The following is a 26,013-nucleotide window of genomic DNA, read 5'->3' on the forward strand; positions in this document are numbered from 1 at the left end:
ATTCCCAACAGGATGGTAGGTTCGAGACCCAGAGTTCAAATTCATACTCTTTGTCACTTAGTCAAGGCCAACTCATAGCAACCCTATAGAACAGACTATAACTGCCCTTGTGAGTCTCCAAGACTGTATAGGGTTATGGGAGTCGTCGACTTTGTCTTTCTCCCATGGTAGATTCAAACTGTGGACCTTGTGGTTAGTACCCCAATGCACAATCCATTGTGCCGTGGCTCCCAAGTTAATTGATGTAAAACAAAACTTCCTTATTTCTTAACCTCTTGAGTTCATAGACTGTGCAAGTTAGGTTTTGTGTCAACTTGGCTGGGCCAGGATTCTTAGTAGTTTGGCAGTTGAGGCCTTGCTTATGATTTGATCTAACATAATGTAATTGATTCCATGAGGAAAGCTGCTGGGAACAGCCAAGCAGCTATGAGAAGGCTAAGGTGGAGTACAACCCCCGTCCTGAGGTCAAAGCCCTAATGCTGTTACCTTGGGAGTGTGGCCTAGCTCATAACTAAGTAGAAGACACCACAGAATTCTTCTTCATTTCTTGCTCGTCTGAATCTGGTGTCTGTCTTAATGTCCTCTGGTTCTTTGGATATGAGCCAGTGACCTGTGAAAATGCCTGCCAACCCTGGGAGCCATCTGACTCATTGACCTTGAATTTATTCACCCCTGTATTCATCAACCCCAGTCTTCTTCTTTCATCTTTCTGCTTGGTCTTCCTGCATCTTAGTTTGTCTGCTCCAGCAGCCTCAAGTGGCAATATTAAAGGATTATATGGACAAAATATTAAGTAATGCAGGATGCATCAAAAGATGGAAAGAAGAGAAAGATAAAAAAGATGGAAAGAAGACAGTGTCACTGTACCAAAAGAACTAATTGACATTCACCCCTTTCAAGAGGCAGCATATGCTCAAGTGTACTGAAGGAAGTTCAAGATCACGGAAGCTTCACTTAGGGAATTCGTGAAAAGCAAGCCACCAGAAATTGCTGGAATAGCAGTCAAAATATTTCAACACCACGCTGATGAAGCACAGGAAACACTATGCCAAGAATTTTGTAAGACAGCTGTTAAAAATCCATGGTTGCGCCCATTTCAAAGAAAAGTGACCCAACAGAATGTGGAAACTATCAAATAATATGAATTATAACACATGCAAATAAAATTTTGCTGATGATCACAGAATGATGGTTACAGAGTACATCTATAGCTAATTTCCATAAATTCAAGCTGAATTCAGTAAAGGGTATTGTATGAGGAATATCATTACTGACATCAGATGAATTTTGGCTGAGAGCACAGCAATTCAGGAAAAATGTTTGTGTTTTACTGACTACGCAACAGCATTCAACTGTGTGGTTCGTAGCAAAACTCTGGGTAGTCTTGAGAAGAACGGGAATTGAAGAACACTTCATTGTGCTCATGTGGAACCTGCGCATGGATCAAGATGCAGTTGTTCAAACAGAATAAGGGAAACTGCAGCTTTCAAAGCTGGAAAGCTGTGTATCTGGACGGTGTCCTCTCACTGTACTTACTCTCTGCTGAGCCGCTAGTTCAAAAAGCTGTGTCCTCTCACTGTACTTACTCACTCTCTCTGCTGAGCCGCTAGTTCAAAAAGCTGTGTCCTCTCACTGTACTTACTCACTCTCTCTGCTGAGCCGCTAGTTCAAAAAGCTGTGTCCTCTCACTGTACTTACTCACTCTCTCTGCTGAGCCACTAGTTCAAAAAGCTGGGTCCTCTCACTGTACTTACTCTCTCTGCTGAGCCGCTAGTTCAAAAGCTGGACTCGGTGAAGAATGTGAAATCAAGTTTGGATGAAGGTTTCCAGAGACCTGGGGTGTGCAGCTGACACAGCCTTGCTCACTAACATGAGGACTTGACACACTTGCTGATGAACACCAAGGACTGCGATCTTCAGTGGGGACTGCAATGCACTGTCGAGAAAACCAAAATCCTCCCACCTGCACCAGTAGACAACATCACGATGAATGGAGAAAAGGTCAAAGTCATCAGGAATTTCATCTGGCTTGGTTCTACCATAAACACTCACGGCAGTAAAGAACTCAAAGGATGTATGGAACCGGGTAAGTCACTGCACTGAGCACTCAATGACGTCACATTGAAGACTATGCTGTGCCTGAACCTAGACATGAGATTTTCATCCTCTTAGTATCCATGCGAAAGTTGGACATTAAATAAGAAAAACCAAAGAACTGATGCATTTGAATTATGATGGGAGAGAATATTGAAAGTACCATGAATTTCCAGGACAAACAAATCTGTCTTGTAAAAAGTATGACCAGAATGCCCCTTAGAAGAGAGGATAAGACTTCATGTCACATACTTTGACATATTACCATGAGACCTGTGCCTGAAAGGGGCAGGCTGCTTCTGAGAGTCAAGGAACAGTGGAAACGGAGAAAGATCTGTAGCAATATGGATGGACAAAGTGACTGCAACGACCGAGTCAGGCAGCATAGCAATGGGGAGGGTTGGCGCGGGACAGAGTCGCTTCCTTCTGTGGCTCAGAGTTAAGAGGACTTGGTACCAGCCTGACAGCAGTTACCAACCAACATGAGCTGAAATCACTCAGTGGCAGTGTTGTTTTTAATTCCATTGAAAAGAAATCCTTGTACTAAGTACTCAGGTGTTTAAATCCAGAAGATTTCTGCTACCGACCTACCAGTTGCTCCATGGAAGAAAGAGTTAAGTCGTCTTCTTCGGAAGATTGACAGCCTCATCGGTGGTTACGGATGAAGGGAAAGAGTCGTGTAGGGGTCATTGAGCTGTGTCAATGGTGGTAGAATAATTTGGAAAAGGCTGAACAGCATGAAGGATATACTCAATGACTCTGATGTACACCAGTCGAAGTTGTGGAATTAGACAATGTTCTGTTGTGTATATTTTTGTCACAATTAGAAAAAATTGCATGCATAACAAAGACTACAAGAAGTAAATGTTCTAGAATTGAATATGATGACAATTGTACAGCTCTTCTTGATATGATTGAATTACTGGATTGTATGACATGTGTAAAGTGCTACTAAAACTTTAAAAATAAAATGAAATTCAAACTTAAAAAAGAGACTAATAGCCTCAGAAATCCACAGGGACAGTTCTACTCTGACCTATAGGGTTCAGTGGGGTCCCAGACAGTTGCTATGAGCGAGAGTTGATTGATGGTAGTGACTTTGAAACAAGGTCATGTAGATGAGTCCATCCTTGTTGGGCAGGTGTTCTCTAGCAAAAGGAGGGTGTGTATAAATGATGTCCTGCTGTGGGTTCAAAGGGAGGTGTGAGTGAAGGTTTCCAGGCCACAAACTTGTGTAAGCTTCACACACGCGCGCACACACACACACACACACGAAGAAATGCACATGGGCGGGAATGGGTTCCAGTCTCATTGATTTGGGGAAGGGAACTTGAGTTTAACTGGGGAACTAATAATGAGTACCAGACCAGAGAGAATGTTCTAAAACCGATTGTGGTGATGACTGTAACTCCTCGTGATGTGAATGACTATTGAAAATGTGTGCATTGGATGCTAATAAAATTTGGGGGGGTGGGGAATAAATTCCCTGGTTTGGGTATCTTTTGGTGATAGAGAATGTAGCCCTTTGGCGTATGTGTGGGTGGGTGGGGGTGGGTTGAAGGGGTGAGTATAGGTCATTCCATAGTTGCTGGCAACAGAAGGGAGATCAAGCTGGAAATACACAGCAGGTATCTCCAGCCTCAGCAATCCTATAGACTAGCTATGAGTTGGAATTGGGTCTCTGGCAGTGGGTATATGGATGTAGTCTCTGGTGATACAAATGGCTAATGTGCTTCTCTGCTAAAGGAAAGATTCGAGGTTTGAGTGTGTCCAACCAAAGGCAGCTAACTACTGGCAATTAACTACTGGCAACCTTACGGGCCACAGCTAGACAACCAGGCAGAGAAAACACCACTTGCAAAAAGCCTGAGACACGAGCAAAGTTGGGACTTGTGGGGCTATTGAGGAAAAGCAAGGGGGAGAGGGAACTGGCGGAATCTTGAGGACTCCCAGGGGTCCACTGTGTTGTTGGGCTTCTAACTACAAGGGTAGCAATTCTCTGCCTGACCATGCGCTGCCTCGTCCCATGAGCTCCCCATTTGGGCCTGGTTCCCTCTGACTGCTTCCTCGCTCAGTATAGTCGCTTCTCCAAGGAAACCTTCTCTGATTCTCCCAAACAGGTCAAGTTCAGGCTGCCTCTCATCATGGCCCCTGAGCTCCTTCACTGCCCTGGGTCTGGTCATTCTGACTCCTGTGATGACCCAGGTGTGCCAGAGCCCTGTGCTCACAGGGGTCTCAGAGACTCCTCCTGCAGCAGGACATCGCCAGCTCTTCCTCCCACAGTACTTTGCATGAATAGACTCAAACCTTCGACCTTTGGGTTAGTGGCTGTATGTACTTAGCCCTTTGCACCACCCAGACTAGCAGTCACATGGACCAGGTTATTGGGATGGTTGCTGCCTGACGGGAGCAAGGCTGTGTTGTCCTTCCTACTGAGTCCGGAGTTGCTTGCCATTTGCTGAGGTGCTAACTACTTAATGCCTGCGTGACTTTCAACACCCGGGGGTCTACAACTACACGAGGCAGCCTCCTCTGAAACCTGTTCAGAGACTGCGGCCCATCAGCTGACAGCTCATCTAATTCATTGGGAACATGTGGGTTTTTGGGGGGTTTTGGGGGGAACATGTGTTTTTCAATAGCGAGAATGAGCCATATCACTTGGTTTCCTCTGGTTCCAGGTCTCTGTGCTGACTTAGTGCCTCACTGCCTCATGCACACTGGGTAAGGAAGACCGGGGAGGAGGGGGTGCATTTGAATTGTGGTGCTGGAGAATAGTGGAGTACCAGAGACTGCCCAAACAACACATAGATTTGTCTTAGAAAACCAGTGTCTCTTAGGAGCAGGGATGGCACGGCTTCGTCTTATGTACATTGCACATGTTGTCAGGAGATCAGTCCTTGGAGGACACCATGCTTGGTAAATTGCAGGGGCAGCAAAATAGAAGGCCTTCGACGAGACGGCCTGACCCAGTGGCTGCAACAATGGGCTCAGGTCGAGGAACAATTGCGACAGGCGCAGGACCGGGCAGTGTTTCGTCCTGTTGTGCATGGGCTCGCAACGGATTACACGGCACCTGCCGTCCACCCTTCAGCTTCAGCTCGCGGACACTTGTCTTGCTTGCACTAGGCGAAACGAGATCATCGTTTACTTGCAAAAGACGGAGTCATAGAGGCAGAATCAACCCATGCTTTTATTTCCACTGCATATAAAAAGTTCATCTGAAGGTATTGATGTACAGTACTATCCACATGGGCTGAAGAGAGGCTAAGAAATCACTAAAAGAATCATCATTTGTAATGCTCACACACAAGTTGCTACTCGGAAAACATATCCAAAGGAGAAAAAAAAAGTTTTTTAACCAAAATCGGTAAGGATGACTTTTGTAATTATAGTGTCCCCTTTATACTGTTTAAAACAAAAGTAATCAAATTCCTTTGGGCCAGGGCTGCTAAAATCTACAGTTTGTGTCAAAAAATTAAAAAATAAATAAAATAACAGGAGGCTCATTTTTCCTAGAAAAAGAATCTCTCCTTTCACGGATAAGTCACAAGTTCCAAGGGCTGGGCAGCCGTGGAAGTGGGTTTCCACGTGGTCCACTAGGGAGTTTCCTTAGCTCTCAGGCGTTGGCCATTATGCAAAGGTAAGGTTAAAAATCCTTAAATCGTGTAGCACAGGCCGTCTCGTCACAAACATCTGATTGACAGGCAACGCGCAATTTGCCCTTTCATGGTATGTAAACTCGCCCTCGCAGTGAAAAGGTAGAAACACTTCCTTTTCACCAGTTTCAACACTATCTCTGCCACACACTACATGTGCAATTTTTTTACATCACTGACAAGGCATCGAGCCGTCCCTTGTTAAATTGAAGGCTGAAATCCATATGCACCTCTTCTGACTTACCTATGAAGTCACCTGAAAGACCCACTTCTGGGACAGATCTCATTCGTAACCCGGGGACTGCTGTATACTCACTGAAGAAAAAGTTGTAGAGAATGCAAGGCACCTTTTGTGCGATGTGGACTGGCATCCTCCAAGTGTTTAAATCGACTGGTATATATTTAAGCAGCTTGGTCGATGTTTACAAAAATTCTACGGTGAAAAAAATCCACCTACTTCTTACTGTATAGCCTTGTAACGCGATGCAGTAAATACCTAACGAAGGTGTGACCGATGGTCCTAGTTCCACACCAACTTCATTTCCTTGTGTTCTAGAAGTCAGCGGTTTACTATGCACATTGGACAAGACTACCTTCCCAGTAATGTACGTAAAAGACAATCCACTAACTGGCTAACTGAAGAGGTCACTGATGAACAGCTAGGCCTGCCTCACCGAGGGGTCTCAGAAGCATCAAAAGGTTGGTTCTGGTTTTGTCAACTCCAACGGCTGCCAATCATCCTATCAATTCAGAGTTCTGTTGTAAAATGCCCAGCCCTCGCCCCACCATTACCTTATTTTCAAATGCAGCAAAACAGAAGAAAATATTGGTTAAAGTTAAGGCACAGCCCTGGGACCAAAGACCTGCAGCTATGGTTTTTTTTTTCTATTAATTTATATATCTTTATGTATTTTATAGTTTTCTTGAATCTTCCATAAACAAGCTCTAAAGTGACAAGACTAAATTACAGGAGAAAATAAAATGTACAAGGAATATGTATACACACCATTCATTCTCTCACCAAGAGTTTCCAAATATATCAACACCATCCCCTTCCAGGGATGATGTTTTAATAAGAACGGATCATTTACAATTAACATTACAGTATGTACATTACAATAAATACATGGTTGTAAACAGACAAACAAGACTGTATTACAGGTAAGGTCATTTGGTGAGAAAAAAATGCATGGCACAAAAAATAAATAATGCATCCAAAAATTATCATAAAGCTTTCTGTAAAATCCATTTCATTCAAGTTTTTTTTTTAACCTTAACTACAAGTTGCATCTACCATTATTTTCTGGTGAACTCTGATGTAATAAAACAAAATGAAAACAGCAGTATTGTGTTCAGTAACTTGCAAGCTGAAATGTACTGGTTTTACGCGTACTTGGTACTCCTCCTCCCCTCCCTCCCTCTACATACAGAACCCAGGTAGTGCACTTCCTGCCGGTATAGTGGGGCATGAAAAGCCACTTGTGAAAGGATGCTCTCCTCTCCAGAGCAGTGGTTTCATTCTGAAGCAGTTTGGCAAGACAGGGCGGAGAGGGAACAAGCAGATTGTAGAGGGCAGCAGTCCTTGTCTCTTGGGACTACACTTTTCCTGTAGTTGGACTGTCCACCTCCTTCACAGCAGGGTACCATCAACACCCAACAAACTGGGGGGTGGGGAACACCAACTTTCATTAGACTCACACACCCGCTCAGGTCTGCATTCCTCCCCTTCTGCCCCCACAGATTCCAGGCACTCAAGAAATAGGGAGGGGAAGAGACACCCGAGTACTTTGGCAAGAGAACAACCGCAGGCTCTTTCCTCGGGACAGTCCTCTGTGGATTGTCCACCTGGGGCAAGCGCAATGGGAAGGGGAAAAAACAAACCCACCCCATTCCCCAATGTTCTTGGGGAAACATTGGGTCAAACATGATCATGCACTGGAAAGAGGTCTGTTGGCCTGAATGCCGCAGCGGGCAGAACTCTGGTCAGGATTTGATTTCTACACTGCTCTTCCGGAAAGCTCAGCGCTACGAAGACATTCTCGTTTCAAGGCTCTGGGCGGCAGCTGGTTCTCAAGGGCTGACAATGGCAGCTCTCTTCGGCATGGACGATCGCCCTGGCTCACGCCACTGGCACCCCCACCAAGATGGTCTGAGAAGTCGCAAATAGCAAGTGTTTTGCAGGGCTGCAATTTTCCTTTCATTTATTTCCTATCTCGTCAGGCACACCCTGTGGGGTATCCACCTCAGTGCTTCCGGATCAATGTGGAAAATGATTATCTGGGACCCAAGCGCTTCACGGAGGGCAAGGGACACCTTGGGAAGGGCTGACATGGAAGCAGAGTCCGAAGGAGGTAAGTGGCTGATAAGATCACCTGGATCAGCAGATAAATGAATCAGCCTCTAAAACGACGATAGTGGCTTCTGGTTGTTTTTATTTTATTGAGCAGCCTCTTCCTACCCAAATCTAGTTCTTTCAGGGCTGCACGGCATCACACTAACCCTCCAGGGCTAGGGACGCCGTCGACTTCTGGCCCACAGAGTGTTGAAAGCAGTTCTCTACCAGACCTGCTTGCGGGCAGTGATGACTGACAGAGCAAACTCCTCCCCACTCTGTGGCTGTCCAACTGCATCGTCGCTACCCTTAACACTATGTCTCCAGGATATTCCCCACGCAGTTCTTCGTCACTGGGCGAAAGTTCAAGCTACGCAAAGGAATTAGTTGTCCTGGTGTTTGCCTATGTATCCTATTCTTTAAATCTGCCCCCTAGCCATGAACTTTCCCCTGTAAACCAAGAGTCAAAGCTGGCCTTTGTACATGACCTCGTGGCAAGCCTAGCTTTGCTTTCTGTGATGTTTCCAATCAGAATGGCGGTGATATATTTGATAAGACCCCCTTTCAAACACATGCACATTAAATAGGGCAGCACACCAGGAAAAACACAAAGTCAACTACAAAGGAAAAGGTTTCGTACTACAACTGACTGCAAAAAAAAAGACAAAGGAGCAGGAGATGGGTGAGTTATGACGAAGACATGCACCTGTGAAGTGAGGCTTGATGGACACAGCAAACAGTGAGCAGCAGACACTCGGTAGGAAAATGTTTAAGAAAAAAAAAAAGACTGATCATTTTAGCTACTGGGTGCTTCTATATGCCCCATTTGCATCAGACAACACCGACTGATGATGGAGTTTCCACCAGGCTTGAGACACACGAGACAAAACACACATCGCAGGAGTACAGAATATTCACGGTGCACACAGTGAAGAAAGGCGGCCAGCGGTGGGAGCAAGCCTGCTCATGTGGAAGGAGTAAGATGCCAAAAACAAACAAAAAGAAGGTAAGGTAACGAAGGCCCGCTAAAAAACACAGGGGGGTTTCCCATAACATAAATGTCTGAAAACATGGACGCCATTGGGCTACCAAACAACGAATCACTACGAGTCGGTTCATTGCTATGGACTATGAAGGTGCAGGTAGAATTGGTAAATTTGCTTTCTCCAGTGTAGCACGGACTTGTACTAAGAACTTGCAAGTTACTCCTTAGGAGGGAAAAAAGCAACAACATTATCAAAAAACAAAACAAGAAAACAACCAGTGGCAGATGGAGTTCTGAACATAGTTTTGTTTTTGTTTTTTTTAAATATAATACCTCAGTACATTTAATCATAAAAGTAAGCTCTACAAAAAATCTTGTTTTACATATCATACAAAATGTCGAGGTCAGTGCAGCTCACGGACCCGCACTTGTCAGTCATGTAGCAGGAAGACTTGAAATTAGAAAATTAAGCAATTTCTGCGGTTCATCTTCCTCCTGGTAACAAGACTCACGCTGTGTCCTCCTCCTGACGCATCAGCTGCGCCACCCACCGGTCCCGCCGTCTGGGGAGACGCCACCTCGCTTCTGATCGCCGCAGAAACCACGAAAAGAAAAGAAACGGCAAGGCGCTGGGGCACACTCCCTTTCGGACGGGGTTGGCGTTGGTTGTATCTGCTTGGCCAGCTCCCTCGAACTGAACTCTTGTGAAGATGCTGTCTGTGAAAGGGGGGGTCCCCTCTCCTCCACCCCCGGCTCTGACAGGGAGGTGGAAAAACTGGTTACAATATTCCTGAGCGCCAGACTGAGCAGTTAGTCAAGGTCAGTTTGTTCAACACACGTCCTGGCAGATGACAGTGAGGTGTGGCCATGGCGGTGGCATGTGACATGCACTTTGGAAACAATTTTTCTACTTAAAAAAAGAAAAGACGACGAAGGAAAAAGAGGAAAATGAAAGAGAAGAAGAAAGGGGCGTGGGAAGGTGTGCACTGTTACGTGTCGGGGGAATGATCGTCGACGACACAGGCTTCGGACTGGCTTTCCGCCTCGTCCCCCACGGCCTCCTCTTCCACCTGCTCGTCCAGGGGGATCTCGGTGGACTCCGAGTCTTGAGTACACAGGGTCTTGGAGTCACTGCAGCTCGTGTCTTCCTCCACCTGGCTCCCACTATCCTTTTCTGTGTCCGACTCGCCATCTTCTTCCAGGGTGAGTTCAAACTGGAACTTCTCTGTCTGACCCTGGCGCCCTTCCTCTGGGTCGTCAGGGGCAGGAGAGGGGCTCTGTGGGATTGTGCTCTGGTACCACTCACGATTGTCCTCCAACGTGTCCAAAATGTCCTGGGCGTCGGGATGGACGAGGTCTGCCCATGTCTCCCAGAGAGGGTGGACAATATAGTCTATAAAACCCACCTAGATTGAAAAGAAACAGGGGGAGGGCGGGGGGGGAGGTTGAAAAAGTTTGAGACTAAGTGGCAGGAGAAGACAGGACCAAGATCCTAGCTCAAAATCTAGTACTGGACAAAATCTAACTAACTTTATTTCGGTTCTGGACAACACACCACATGAAAGTGCCCTCCCTAGCTGGTGGAAAGAGATTCCTAGATCTCCTAGTTGAAGAGGATGTTTACAATGTAAGGCATTTCCAGTTGTCTACGTGGACTGTATTTTAGAATAGCCAGTGTCTGCTGCTGATTCTGAGTCATGGCCAATCAGTGTGAGTCACAGTGGAATCGTGTTCTGATGGGTTTTCATGGCAGCCTTTTCCAAACAGATTGCCAGGCCTTTCTGCAGACGCCCCTCTGGGGCAGACGCCCCTCTGGGCAGACTATTCAGTCTAGCCTTCTGGGCAGCAGCAGAGTCATGACCTGTTGGTATGACTCAGGGTCGCTGACTGCTGTTTTTGTTGGGTGCCATGGGGCCGATTCTCAACTCCCAGCAACCCGTGTGGACTAACTGGCCAGAGTTCTCCTGGCCGCAGTCTTTCTAGGACTTCCTCAGGGGGCTGCTGCCAGGTTCTGAATCGCCAGCCTTTGGGTCAGCAGGCAAGTGCGTAACCACGGTGTCACCAGGACTTCCGCATAAACTAGGTCAGCGGTTCTCAACCTGTGGGTTACGACTCCTTTGGGAGGGGTGAACGACCCTTTCACAGGGGGGGTCGCCCGATTCACAACAGTAGCAAAATGACAGTGATGAAGTAGCAACGAAAATAATGGTATGGTTGGGAGGGTCACAACCACACGAGGAGGAAAGGGTCGCGGCACTGGGGAGGTTGAGAAGCACTGCACTAGACGGGTAAATCCTAAAAGGATGAAAGGGCTTCCTGGCTCATAAATGCGGACGGGAAACTGCGCCCGTCAAAGGCAGTGACTTCAAGAAAGAGCCGCAAACCCCTGTGCGCCGAGGGTGCTCCGTATGGCAGCGTGGTTACCTGTGTCTTTTCCACAGATGCATTGTGCTTGTCACACATGGGGCTGATCTCCATGCCGCGCTCCCTCTCCCGGTCTCCTTGGCGGAAGAATTCCTCCATGATCCGGTCCGTCCACTGGCGGTACAGCTGGAGAGGCTTGGTTGGGTTGCTCAGATCCGCACAATGCACCATATTCTGAAGGACCTAACAGAGATGGGGACAGTCTCTGCTCAGCACCGGCACCTCCGCCTGGCAACCTCCACCTCCACAGTAGAAACCTGGCTGTTTGTACTAGTGCTTCACGTTGGATGACTTGTGACACTTAAAAATACATGTAGTGTAAGCTTGATCCCAAACAGCTCAACCAAGATGTGTCTGTGTGGGTTCACACTTGTATTAATAGTCCCACATTAGGCCACTTCCACTGCATCTAGCTGTCAGAAGAAACTTGCTTATGGACAAACCAAGCCTCGCAAAGCCCCACGGCCATCAAATGGAATCTGACTCAGAGTGACCCCACCGAGGGTTCCCAGGGCCCCAAGACTGTAAATCTTTGTGGGAGCAGGCTGATGGGTTTGGACCAGACTTCACAGCCACCAGTCTATCACCCAAGACACTGCATGGCCAGAGTTCTGTATGCATACAGTTGGTCAAGTTCAGAGCTGTCTTTTGGATGTTAGTGTTCCCATCTTTAAGTGCATGGAAATGAAAACAGCAATAAGATTTTAGTTGGTTAAAGCTCAGGAATAAGAAACTGGTAAAAACCCCTATTTATTATCACTGAATGTAAATAAGAGGGAGTGGGAATCATGTGCAAAGTCAGCCAGACACACAGACACGCATGCCCAACACATGGCCTCAGAGAGCAACCTCAAGCCAAGCTCTACCTGGATCCGATCGGAATAGTTATCAAGAAGAAGCACCCCCGAGCTCGTCACTTTCTTGGTTTCCACCATGGTTTTCAGGTCAGCCAGGAGATTCATGTGTTTCGACATGTCTGTCGCAAGTACCTTAAAAGACAGAGCATTTTATTAAGTGAAATAAGCCAAGAAGGGGAAATGTCATAATTTACATGCAGAATCCTACTCTGCAGAATGTCTGAGGGGAGAGTGGGAAACGACTATAACATCTAACAGGGGCGTGTGGAAGGTGCTCCGCTCCTTCCTGTAGCGGAGTCGGGTTTTCTTGCTGTCGGGCCTCCTGGAGGCGCAGATAAAGGTTTCCGTACAACAGAGGGGCACAGGAGCAGTAGGACAATGACAATGAAGAGCATGGTGGGGGGAAACAGGATGGTCTCGCCATGGGCTACCTACCGCCACCTGCTCTATAGATGTTCCACATATTGGGTTAGAGTGATTAACGCAGTAGAGGGAACTGACCCAAGGCCGATTATCGAATGCTTCAGAAACAGATTCTCCTGTTTATTCCTGCCTGTCTGTACACAAAGCTTAACAAGGTTCCTGATAACCAGAGATCCCCTGAGTCTTATAATCATGCTACCGCAGGTAAGGGAACGATAAGGTCATGCTGCTCACAAATGGCACGGGCAAAGACAGGGTTAAAGATGGGAAGATAAAAAACCCTATCTGACTTATGGCCACCGCCCTCCGCTTGTGTGTTAGCCATCTTTCTCTGCCTGCCACCCGAGCAGAGGAGCTCAGAACGTAAAACCTAAATAATGAGAGGGCGCTGTCAGTTTTCCTAATTCCAACTGCTCAGAGTGGAAAACCTGCTGCAAAGCATCAATGACAGCAGGTGTGGTGGCCTCCCCGCACATAAAGAGTCACGGTGGGTGTTGAAATATGGCTTTCATCTATCTTCAGCTCACACGAACAAAACAAATCGCATCACCGTCTTCTCTTTGTTATCAGCGGCTACTTACGATGTCAATGACCATCTTCCTTAATGATTGTCTTTGCTTTTTGGTCAAATTCTGGAAAATATCACAGTTTTCTTCCTGGAGCAATTTAAAACCCACAGCCAAGTGATGGTTCTCCAACACAGAGGAGTCGTTGTACATCAAGGCAAGTTCAGAGTCTGAAAGCCGGACAAGAGGAAGATGATTAGCACAGTGTCGCTCTTACCTTATTCTTGATTTTCTAAGACTTGATGTGATTGAACTTCTTTTTCCTCCCCCACAGAGCTGGCTGGTGGTTTTGAACTGCTGACCTTGTGGTTAGCAGCCCATGTCATAACCACTATGCCACCAGGGCTCCGACTTTCTGGATTCAGCATGCAAATTTTCTCTAGACATGTCTGCTGTCCTTACCTGACAACACCCAACAGAATTTCCTGAATAATAGGACAGTGGAAGAGCAGTGGAACCTTGGGAATGAAGAGTCACCGTGGGTCTCAGCTCCGTTTGCTAACTCGGAAGAAAAGCCGGCCCAGGTGATCATCCACCTCTTCTCCAAACCCAACCACAGGCACTCGGCCTGATGAGCTCAGCACTTACTGGATGATGCACGGCACCTGCATGCTGTCTAGATCAGTGGGGATATGTTCCTGCTGGCTGTGGATTACTCGACCTGTTCTACCTGTGGGGCCTGTGTTTACACTCAGAGATGAACTAAAGAAGATTTGGAGCATGCAGGCAACGTTGTACTTGTTTCTACTGTGCTTGCTTTCCCCCTATTAGCATGGCTTTTTTCTTTCTTTACATTTTTCTATTCTCAGTTCCCCCTGCTATTTTTCAGTCTCAAGTCGGTTGCTCTGTAACTTTTGTCCACACCTCTGGGCCATACAGCATTTTATTTCCGACATAACTTTTGGCAAAGAAATCTGCAGCTCTCTTACCACACCACACCCAGACCCGTGCATTTCCACAAATAAAAGCCTCTGCCTCCTCCCTAGTGCCCTGTCCAGATCTATAAGGTGGTCATTAAAAGAATAAAATCTCAAAATTCACCTTCCACTTGGGTTCCTGGAATGACGCGTGCAACGAATGTATAAGGGTGCTTTGCTCAATTGATGTATGGATTGTGAAAAGAGTTGTATGAGCCCCAATAAAAAGATTTATTAATAAAAAATAAAATCTAAAAGAATAGTGCTTTTTTTCTATTTCCACATAAGTTATTGTAAAGATAAAAATCGCATGGGTTTGCCCCCTTTCCCCCCTAATGCATGCATGGAAAATATTTCAAAATATGTATGTTTTCTAAGAAAGAAATATTTAACCCTCAGAAAAAAATCACCAACCTTACAGCTACACAAACAGAAGAAAATGAACAACTTAATATCTGTTAACAGGGATGAGTTAATGTAGTTATTTGCTATGTCCAAAACAGACAAAAAAGGCCAAAGGAAAACCTCCCCTGTGTTAACCTGCATGTCCCTCCTCAGTGTGCACTGGAGGGGCTTCCAAAAGCTGGTGGAAAATGAATGGAAAGACCATGGGTTTCCAGGAAAGCCCTCTTTTATGTGCTTAGGAAACGAAGGTTGACCCTTTACTTTTGAGCATGGATTTCGAGCATGGAATTTCAAGTGATTTCTCCCTTTCTTCTGTATTCCCCAGGTTATTTTGACCTCATTTTATAAATATATATATATATATATATATAAAATTTTACCAAAAGTTTATTTTCTTTAAAAAAAATTCAAGCATGGAAAATGACATGTAAATCTCAAATCGATCACTTTCTTACTGTGTAACATAGGCAAATTCGATACAGAACACTTTTAGGCATAACTAAATGCCGACTTATCCCATCACTGTGTGAGGTAAAATGGTCACAAGTTTAAGATTCCCCCAGATCTGGCCGGAGAATCATCTGAGCCTCTCTCCTCTGGGGCTTGGCTGTTCAGCGTGGGCCTTCCTCACCAGACCAGGGTGAGGCGTGCGTCTCGGGGAGTCGCCACGTGAGGCCTGAGCTCCCGTGCCCTTTGAAGGGGTAAGCCGCAGTAGTCAAGGATCGATTCGAGGCACATGTTGACTGAAGGCTTCTACGAGAACCGAGAACCGTAACGTGACAGCTGAGGTAACACAACATTTGAAGGCTTATGAGACGGCAGGCAGTAAAGTGACATCCTGGCCACACTGCCGCGGCATCGCGTGAGAACTACAACTCTGATGGGAAGTCGACATTCTGAGAGCGCTCCTTGTGAGAGAAGTAGAGTAGGAAACAGAAGGAGGACTTCCAGGCAGGAGAGCAGTTTATTTACTTAAAAGGCCCAGGGAGTAAAAGGAGACTGGAAACTTCGATGACGGCTAGAATGCCCGGGGAGCCGAACATGGTCTATTCTGCAGACCAAATGCAGAAATGAGTAAGATGAGGCAGGCACTAGAGAGCCTTGTGTACACGGGTCTTGTAAGAGTGAGGCTTTCGGCTCTTCTCACGGCGGGCTCCTGTGAGCGCTGGGCTAGAATGAGAACAGGACCCTGCCACCGCGTCACAAGAGGAAGGCGCGGAATCTGAGCCATCAGTCGTCCTTGACTTGTGGAAGGGGAGTGCGGGTCTTACTCTGCCACGTGCCACCATGAAGGATTAAAATCGCGTGGCTCCCTCCCCTTCAGCTCATCGCTCTATCCGCTCGCCCTGCGTGAGTTCTCCCCACGGTCCAGCACTTAGTACTGATGCGACACCTTCCCTTGGTGCCGTCTGTCTGTCCCTTCTGGCAAAATACAAGCTCTTTGTGGGCCAAAGTCAGTCTACTCACCAGTGTCTCCCGGTGTCTCGCGTGGCATACTCGTGATCTGTATAACCATCAAACTCATATAACCCACGCCCCCTGGGCCGCAGCAACCCTCTCAGGCAGAGGGAAACTGGTTTTTTAGGGTTTCTAGTTTAGGTCTGTACTGGAGCAACCAGCCACAGCTTTCTCTCATATATAACTGTATTCGGTAAACATTAAGGTAATCCGATTTAGAAGGTATATTTATAAAAACAAAAGCAGAGGCCTACATACACTCCACAAGTTCAGCTCTGTGGGAAGCTCATTCTTAAATAGGATCAGATTTGTGAAGGCGGGCAATCTGCATACGAAAGACGCTGGATGGATCCTTATAGCAAATAGGAAAATTGATTTTAAAATAATAAAAAGATATACATTTCGGAGCTAAAGCTATAGCAACCTCGGAAGAAAGCATAAGGGCTACGCTTGATGACCTTGGATTGAGGCTACGGTTCCTTAAATAAGATGGCAGACGCACAGGCAATGAATGAGACGCAAAAAATAGATAGATCGGACTTCCTCAAACTTAAAAAACATTTGTGTATCAAAGGACACTATCAGGATAGGGACAAGGCATGCCACAGAATGGCAGAGAATCATTGCAAGCAATATGCCTGATAAGGACAATGTATACACCAGATACATAAATTCCAGCATTCAACAACAAGGAGACAACTCCCTAGAAAATGGACAAATGAATGGAACAGGCATGGTGCCCAATTGGTCGATCAAGGTGTTCAACGTCACTATTCATTAGAAAAATGCAAAATCAGAAACATATAAGATACCACTTAACGCCCAGTACGAGGATGATTCTTTAAATAAAAGTCTACTGAAATAACAAGTGTTAAGAGCTTAAAAAAAAAGCTTTTAAGAGAGCCCAATAAGAATGATTTTTTTAAATTAAAAAAATTAAACAAATACAATTTTTAATTACACAACAACAAGCAAACAAACAAGCATTGGGGAGTATGTGGAGAAGCTCGGTCATGTGCACACAGCTGGTGAGAACAAACATGGTGCCACTGTGGTACAAGTTTGGAGGGTCCTCAACAAGGAAACCACAGGATCATCATGTGACCAAGCAATTCCACTCCTGGACGTAGACCCCCACATGATGAAAGCAGGGCCTCAGACACTTGTACATCCGTGTTCATTACTGAACATCAATCGGTAAATCATGAATGGAGGGTAGAACCCTCCTACCTTGGTGGAAGGGTCAGCAATACATAACAAGGGAGAGGCGAGGTCAGCACAGGTGATCAAAGCCCAGGAAGACTCTGGAGGGAGGAGTACTAGGCTTACAGGCACCGGAGGTCAGTACAAGGGGGTGTTAAAATGCTCATGGAAAAATTCCATTATCTTTCATCCCATTTTCATATTTACTTTTGCTGCAAACACGTTCACGAGTGTAGCAGAGCATACAAGAGGGTACAACTGGGAAAACTGCTTAGTCATTAACACCTTGAGGGAATGAATCCCTTAATCTAGGGGCTCTGGCCCAGAGTCTGGAGGGGCCAAAGTTAACTGGCATAACATAGCTCCTAGACACTGTTTTTGATGAAGCTACTTTGGTGAGTAGACAGACACTTATTACAAGTTCACAGGTCGTCGAAGGATTCCCTTGTGGCACCCATCCTATGACGTGGAAGCGTCTGTTGATGGCAACGGAAGCTCTTCTGGGCCGTGATGCAGTACTGGCGTGATCTAGCCAAAGGCTCAGTCAACGAGATGATTCTGACGAGTGTCTGGATGACCCTCCAATGACCCTCCGATCCTGTACACTATCAAGTGCTGATGCTGATCCCTCCTCTCAGGAATCCCCCACCTCATCAGAGCCCACCCTCAACATCGACAAAAGCTCTCCGAAGTCAGTGTGGAGACGCGACTCCCCTGTGTAGCCCGAATCCACAGAGGGTGGTGGGCGCCTAGCATCACAAGATGACAAAGAAACGGCCCACGGCAGGCTTCGCTCTCTTTCCCCCCACGGCAGGTCAGCAGCAAAACGGCCTTCAAGAGATAGATGATCTGTGGCTGCTTCCGCCCGTGTTTCTATAGTTACCCTCTAGGCTTCTTCATTCTCTAGCTCAGGGGCTCTGTGACCTTGGAGGCCATCCAAACCACCTGCAGCGTCAAGGCCCTTCCATTTGGCCTAAATTCCCACCACGCTGCTCCACAGGCCACGCTCGGGCCGCTGTCCCGAGACACTCACAGGATGACCCGTTCACTGCTGGTCTTCACCTTCCTTAAGAAACCGAGCACACGACTTAGAACACAGTGCCTTTGCTCACAGTTGCTGCCACCGACTCTCTAATTGATTTCCTAATTTGACTCTCTAGTTGATTCCTTACTTTGAATGCGATCCTAAGGGAACACACCAAACTTTTATAATAGGATACAAGCAAACCACACCCATCTAAATTTCTGGTGTTCACTTAAAGTGAGGGGGAAACATATTTTTTCTTAAGAGTAATATTGAATTATTGTTTGGTAAAATAAATTCATAGAATAAAACTAGAGCCGTACAAAGACATATTCATAGGCGAATCATAGTGCCAGCATATAATGTATTTCGAGAGCTCCTTGTTCAACTCGGGACACTGATACCGTATAAACCCACGCAGCTGCCCTGAGATCACAGAGCGCTGAGATCACAGAGCACTGTGTGTGATCAGAGGGAGGAAAATGCTCTGACGACGCTTGCAAGGACCCCACTGTAGGTTCTCATAAGGTAGTGGAAATATGAAAAGTTATCTGTGTAACTCTGGATAGATCAGGTCATAAACTAAACTACTAAACATACTTGATTATTCTCCGCGCGTCTCAGGAAACTCTCCTCTATACATGAGTGACTGACTCACTGAGGTGCGTTCTGATACAGGGTAGTCTGGAGGCTCTTACAAGATGTAAAAATAGATCTGAATCAACCTTTAAGTCTGAGTGCAATTCAGAAGGGAGCAGGGCTATATTGAAATTCTCCCTTTAAGTCCAGCCACGTACAAGTTATTAATGTAGCTTGGAATGCTCTGGGGCAGAAGGCTAGCATCCAAGGCAAAAAAAAAAAAAAGGGGGGGGGGGACAAACTCTTACTTGACATTAGAAAGCTTTTTTAATAACTCGGCATCTTAGTTTGTCTCTATGAAAGGGGTTTGAAAATCCCAGTCTCCAATAGGAGCAATTTATTTAAAATCGTGTGCAGAAGCTAATCTAAACATTCCCTGCAGAGGCCCTCTGAATAGCCGTGCGCCAGAGACGCCTCAAATTAGGCAGTCCTTAGCATCTCTTAAGGCAGCGGTTCTCAACCTGTGGGCCACACGACCCTTTCACAGGGGTCGCCCGATTCACAACAGTAGCAAAATTACAGTTTGAAGTAGCAACGAAAATAATTTTATGGTTTTGGGGAGTCACCACAACATGAGGAACTGTATTAAAGGGCCACAGCATTAGGAAGGTTGAGAGCCACGGCCTTAAAGAAATCTGGTGGCCTAGTGGGCTACGTGTTGGACTGCTAACCACCAGGTTAGCAGCTTGAAACCACCAGTCAGTTCGAGAAAGACAGAAGCTTTCTACTCCCGTAGAGCTATAACCTTGGAAACCCACAGGGGCAGCGTGACACGCTCATGAAGTCCATTCCGCTATGAGTCAGAATGCACTCCATGGCCATGAGGTGAACTGGCCTCCCGTATTCTTCCAAAGCCAGTGCAGATGACGTCTTATGGGATGAAATGTCACTGGTGGGGGGAGGTGGATGAAGAAAACGAGTTCAAGGTTGAAAGATAATAAACCAGAAGAGATGCTCCTGCTGCCTCATTAGGAGATTTACAAAGGAAACTCCTGGGTAGGGCTTGGTGGCAGGACAGGAAGAAGTCACAGCTTGTGACCAGGATCAAAGGCCGAGGTCTATCACATGAAGACAGTTTCACATGGATTCCCTTAAGCTTCTCTTTGTTTCATTTAGCGGTTTGGAGACAATATCCAAATCTTTCCATACTTTCATTTTGATTACCCTACTCGATCAATACACTCATGTATTACAGCAGCGCTAGAACTCAGGTGCCCCACCCCCATCTCAAATGATTATAGCTGATAACAGAATGAAGAAACATCCACGGTTATGAAATCCCTCTCAGTCATTCAAAAATGTATGAAGAATTTCTTCAACATAAATAAGTAAGCACATCGGCTGCACTTACTTGTATTGATCAGAAACTGATTTGAGACCCCAGGATGGTCTACATCATGTATTGCACTGGCGAAAATTGCTGCAAGAATCTCCAAATCTGTAAACACAGCCTGGAAAAGCAGACAGACAATATGGGTGGCATTAATAATCTATAATACAACAAATAAAAAACCTATAATACAATGAATAAACCTATACTGAATGGGAAACTAAGCGAACTGAAACTTCAAAATATATTATGGCGTGTAAGAAAGGTTTTAGGTAAAGAAACACCCATGCCTTTTTAAGTGCCATCTTGAAAGAAAACCTGTCATGTGTTGTTATTATATCTCGTGAGTAAACCTTTCCCATTGGTTATATATTAAAGGCTATTAGAAAAGGAGAGTCTGAAATTCTTTGAAGAAACAGTTTGTTATACAAATATTTGAGGTATTTAAGAATCTTCTGAAAACACAGGACATGAGCAGCGAATTTTCCCCCCTTTTATCCAAACCAGGATGAAACCTCAGTATCTCTGAAAACTTGGGCCAGAAAATCACTTGTTGGGGAGGCTGCTCTTTGCGTTATAGAATGCTTAGCAGCAACCCTGGTCTGTGTCCGGTATGTGCCAGTAGTCTAGTTGGGACCTATCTCTAGACACTGATAATTGTCTCCTGGAGACTAGTGGGCTGGAATCCATTCTAGTTCAAGACTATTGATCCAAGCTATACGGTATGAACAACAGTTAATAATGAAAACCATCTCAACTGCAAAATATATTTGCAAGAGAAACTGCTTTCCCAAAGCAGTTATGCAAACCGAATTGCTTAGTAAAGATTGAATGGAATAACTTCTTAGGATTTGATTAAAAAATTAAAGGAAGCATTTCCTTCTAGTAAATTCTAGGCTAAAAAAAAATCAAGGCATTGCTTAGAGATATTTTATAAAATAGTCACCCTTTGAACTATCAATATAAAAGCTAGCAGAGTACATATTTCAAAGAAATACGTTAGTCAGACATCTTTTCGTGAAATGTTCACTAGATCATTTCAAAGCCGCAGTACCGTGGGCAGATGAAGCCCTAAACTCTGGGTCACTTTCATAGGCCAGACCCATCTTTTACCCACAGCAACACAGTTTCCCCCTAGAGCTCAACTAGTCTCTGCATACACTTTCTTTTAAAACTTTGAAAGTTGAGAACAGAAGTGGCAAGTTACAGGTCCTGAGGTGTAGACAATCGCTTTACCTCCAAAGCAGGTGTCGACAGCAGCACATGAGTAGACTGAACGACGTCGGCAGCGTGGATGTTGTTGTGATAGGCCACGTCAGCGTGGTAATGGTCTTCGAGAGTCATAAGGTAGGTAATTAAAGTATCTACTGGAATTTTAAATGTTTTCAACAAATCCCGCTCCTGCAGAAAAAGAAATCCTCTTTACACTCCTATCTTTACAGATACACACATACATATAGAGAGCTATGAAACAATTCCCACAGAGCGTTAATGAACACATTACATCCTGGTATTGCCTATAGATGACGAAAATGGATCCTTCACAAAGCCAGTGAGAAACATGGAAACCAATGGAAGATAGAGGGACTTCAGGGACAGAACAAAATTCCACTACAGAGCTGAAGTGGACTTTACTCAAAATGTACAGGGTTGGGAATGAGCTGCAAAGGGTCACAGCTCCCATGTTCCAAATAGCATGAGGTCGCTTCAGTCCAGGCATGGTCAACCGCTGGAGCCCACGGGCTGAAACGCACCCCTGCGAGGTTTGGAGTCTGCCATTCGGGTCCCCAGTTAACTAGAGCTTCCCCTTCTCATGGAGACCCCAACTGCTGGCTGGGGACAAAGCGTGCCGGTTCAAAGGAGAAGCAGACATGGAAAAGCTATCAGTAGTCGATAAAGCGCAACTGAAAATTATGCTTAAAGGTTTAGTTAACAGGGGACTTAATAGCATTCTATTATCTGAGCTCTTCAGGGTCCCATGTTATCTTCCACCCATCATTTTCAGTCATTGTTTCAATCTCCCCGTGTGACATATTTTTCTTAAATGGAAAAACAAAATGGATTTACTTATGTCGTACACTCTATCTTTCTGTACCCTTACTTGTTCCCAGGTAATGGGGCAAATAAGAAGCCTCAGAGGATGCATAAAGAATGAGGTTAAACCTATGTACATCCTCCCAAGACTAGACATTGAGTGTCCAACTAGAAGAAGTGGGTCAGCACTTGACCAGGCTCACCTGAAAAATGGTGTGCATGATAACAGTCAGAGGCCGGCTCCCAGACAGCTCTGCTATTCGGAAAACATGAAGACCCCATTTGTTCACATCTTCTAGTTCCTGGAATTACAGAAAGAGATCACAAAGTAAGCCAATCAGTGCAAAAATTACTGATTTTACATAAAGATATCCATTTTTTCAATCACTAAATGCTGTGGCTGAAACAGTATCGATACAGGCAAAGACTGTGCAAGTTCATTTAAATGTACTGAAAACTGAATAGCACTTCTTAACCTTATGACATTGCTAACACAGTATTTACATACTGTGGATCTTAATCTCAAAGCATTTCTTCACTGATCAAATTCTCATTAAAGCTAATTTAATTCTCCAAAAATGAGAGAGAAGAATACAGAAGAGTCCTTAACTCTTTTTCCCCTCCTTTCTTTTTCATTGTCTATCTTGAGCTGACTTCTAACTCTTTTAAGTTCAAAGACTAAAATGTAGAGGTCAAAAGCAAAGAGCATACCAACCACCTACCTAATCCACATGCTAATGAAGCACAAATAATTTAGAGAGAGCTGTGTAGAGCACGCTCAAAGACACAAGACACACCCACGTATGTATTTGCTCTTTATGAGTACAAGAAAGACTCCGAATCCCTTCATTCCGGCAAGGTCCCTGCCGTCACGGTACCTTGGCCAGGACGTCTTCCTGCTCGGTTTTCACTCCAAACCTCGGGATACTGGAGTTTGTCAGACTGGAGCTGTGCATCAGCTTCTTGACGCCGCTGATCTGCGACATCGGCCTTTTCTTTTTCTCTTTCTCCTTTTGAGTTGGGGAAGGGATTTCCACCTCATGCTGTTTATCTGAAGAAATTGAGGGCATTTTATACATTAATTATTGACTCGTATTTTTTTACGTCATAACAGACACAAGGGACCCGGTTCCAGTGATCACAGTAGAGACTATGAAATGCTTCCATGGTAAGCGCGTTGGAGAAAAGTTGGGTATTCACGGTTCGATACGCACTTCACTTGGTAGCTCTGAACACAACTGTTACAAGTACCTCTGGCTGCAGAGCTGCCGGCTGACATTGAGTGTAATAATCAGTGGTCACTTTATTGATAGCAAGGACGCCCTGATAATTGTATTGTTCAAATCGCACCGTTTCCACTGGTCATCAACTCCATTCCTATTTGAAATCTACTTAGTGGCTTGAAAATGACCCTTGCAAGGAAGGACCCCAGTTACAATTGCTCATTTCAGTATGGTGGCGTCGGCACACCACGCATCCTAAAAACGACAGTGTGGCAGTCTAACAGCTTCGCAAAGTGGGTCAGCCTGCGGTTGCAGCAGCAGGAGCAGCGCTTGAGGATGACTCAAGTTCCTTCATTTCTGCTGCTCTTGTATGTCCTGTGCTATACTGAGATGGGGTGTATGATGTTGCAAGGTTTTTGTGGGACAGAGAATTTCTGATATTAACTGCTATGCATGTGCACGAATTGTGATTTTTCTAAGGAGAGACATAAGATGCCTCTGTACAGCCACAATTCCAGGCAGCCAGCTGATCGTTGTGCATGTAGGTATGTATTAATAGAGGTCTGCTTGGTGAGTGTGCTAATTTGATAGTACAGAGGTTGTACTTGAATGTGAATGGAGTCCAGGATCCATTCAAGTTACTGGTTTTGTTCATTATAGGTTATTCCTGTGGACGAGGAGGTTCTAGGACCCCACACTGAGCTGTAACCACATTTCATGATCAACAGTGGTGTGGTCGGTGAGCCTCACTGGCTCATTAACGGGCTTGGTGTCCACGACAGTCAAATTAGGTTGACCGGTAAGGAAGACTTGCCATTTAACAAGCATTTTTCTGACTCCATGCAGAGATCTTGGTGCAAGATATATTTTTAGAGTCTACTACTTTGAGAGCCCTGGTAATAATAGAATTTAATTCATAGATTCCCTGAAGCTGAACAGATGTGAAAGATGCTTTAAAATGTTATCTTAGCTTCTAAGGCTTAGAGGCTCAAATTAGTAGTAAGACAGATGAAAACCAAATGCAATTGCTAAAGCTTTCTTGGTTTCAAAGTAAGTCGGTGCTGACACTCCCTCGGAAAACAAACTTAAAAGACACAGTTAAAAATGCCCATTATCATTCTCACCTAAGAATGTGTTTGATATGTACTCGGAGACTTGATTTCCAGACCGACTCATTTCAGAGAGATGGGTGAGCTCCCGATTAAGCATCCTTTTGAACTGGAAAGGAAGAAAGAAAACTTTAAATGACATTACATAAACATACTCTCAGACCTAGAAAAATCAACACAAGCCATTTACACATTACCCTCAGAGTTGAGGCCAGCATCATGCAACAGAGTTTTCAGCGGTGATGGAAAAGGTTTAGAACCTACCCTGACCGGAGTGTTGCCTCCTAGCCAGCCGCACAGGTGGCTAGCAGATGCCTTACAACATGGCTACCGTAAAGGAAAACAATTTTAATGTGGTCACGTCGGAGTAGCGACACATTTGTCTAGTGACCTCCAAACTGAACGGCACATTTAGCCACCCAAAACCATTTCACTAAGGGGAAAGGGGGAACGTGAAATTAAGATGCCCTGCTAGAATTCAAAGGCACACAAAGAACCTAACTTCCGGGGACACACAGGTGCTGCCATACACGAGAACGTGGTCTGTTTGCACAAAGTCATTTCGCATGAGCACATAGGAACTGTGGACCTGGTGAGGGGTTAAAATGTCGTCTTTCACGCCAACGCGAAACAGAGTACATTTGATCGGAGTGTTCTTCTAGAACTCTGGAGAAGTAAGTGTGTGGAGAGACACCATATATGGTTCCTTTCTCGTGTTTGCTTTTTGAATAGAGTGTAAGGTTGGGTTTTTTTTGTTTTTTTTTGTTTTGCTTTTTAAAGATTGACTGTTTTTTTGTATGACTACCGAATTTCCCAAGCCACTTCCCCAAGTCCATAACTGGTCAACTTCCAACACCCCACCAGTTCACGGTTCATTCTGTTGACTGACGTCGATTGAAATGGTGCCTATTTAAGCACAAGGCAACACAGGACTGAACCTCCAACCTCTACTGGGTATTCCCAAACCACAGTATTAAGTAGGTCTTGGGCCTCCCCAGACACACTGCTTCTTAGGGTGTCTTCCTTTGATTTTTAAAAAAGTTTACTGGACCTTTTAATATACCTTAGGATTGCCCTTAATATTTTCTCAATGTATGCAGTAACTGCTACTACATAATTCCTCAAATAGCCGTCAAACACACTCTGTCCTAATTAATACACAATGAGTGTCTTTGAAAATGGATACAGTAAGCTTCATCAAAATTTGAATTCCCTCATTGATTCTTACTTCACCCTTTTGGGGTGTAATCCGTTTACTGTTCAGTAATGTTTGAAATGGGGTTCTAACTATTTAATTGGTTTATTTAGCACCAAAAGACAATCTTGTATCTCTG

At 45.1% G+C, this 26,013-nt stretch overlaps 1 protein-coding gene across 2 annotated transcripts in view; it reads right to left on the reverse strand.

Annotated features, from left to right (window-relative positions):
* Positions 1-5,285: 5,285 nt before the first annotated feature.
* The window catches only part of PDE4D (phosphodiesterase 4D), a 224,249-nt gene continuing 203,521 nt past the window's right edge, over positions 5,286-26,013 (reverse strand). For both annotated transcript variants that reach the window (XM_075541057.1, XM_075541058.1), the window contains 9 exons: positions 24,695-24,788; positions 23,226-23,398; positions 22,551-22,649; positions 21,550-21,714; positions 20,335-20,434; positions 13,353-13,507; positions 12,358-12,480; positions 11,492-11,674; positions 5,286-10,473 (listed from right to left, as the gene is read on the reverse strand). In XM_075541057.1, the coding sequence (XP_075397172.1) occupies positions 10,057-10,473; positions 11,492-11,674; positions 12,358-12,480; positions 13,353-13,507; positions 20,335-20,434; positions 21,550-21,714; positions 22,551-22,649; positions 23,226-23,398; positions 24,695-24,788 (1,509 nt within the window). In that variant the 3' untranslated portion in view covers positions 5,286-10,056. The remainder of the gene's footprint in view (positions 10,474-11,491; positions 11,675-12,357; positions 12,481-13,352; positions 13,508-20,334; positions 20,435-21,549; positions 21,715-22,550; positions 22,650-23,225; positions 23,399-24,694; positions 24,789-26,013) is intronic.

This window comes from Tenrec ecaudatus, chromosome 2, assembly GCF_050624435.1.
Source record: "Tenrec ecaudatus isolate mTenEca1 chromosome 2, mTenEca1.hap1, whole genome shotgun sequence".
In the NCBI taxonomy this organism is placed as follows: domain Eukaryota; kingdom Metazoa; phylum Chordata; class Mammalia; order Afrosoricida; family Tenrecidae; genus Tenrec; species Tenrec ecaudatus.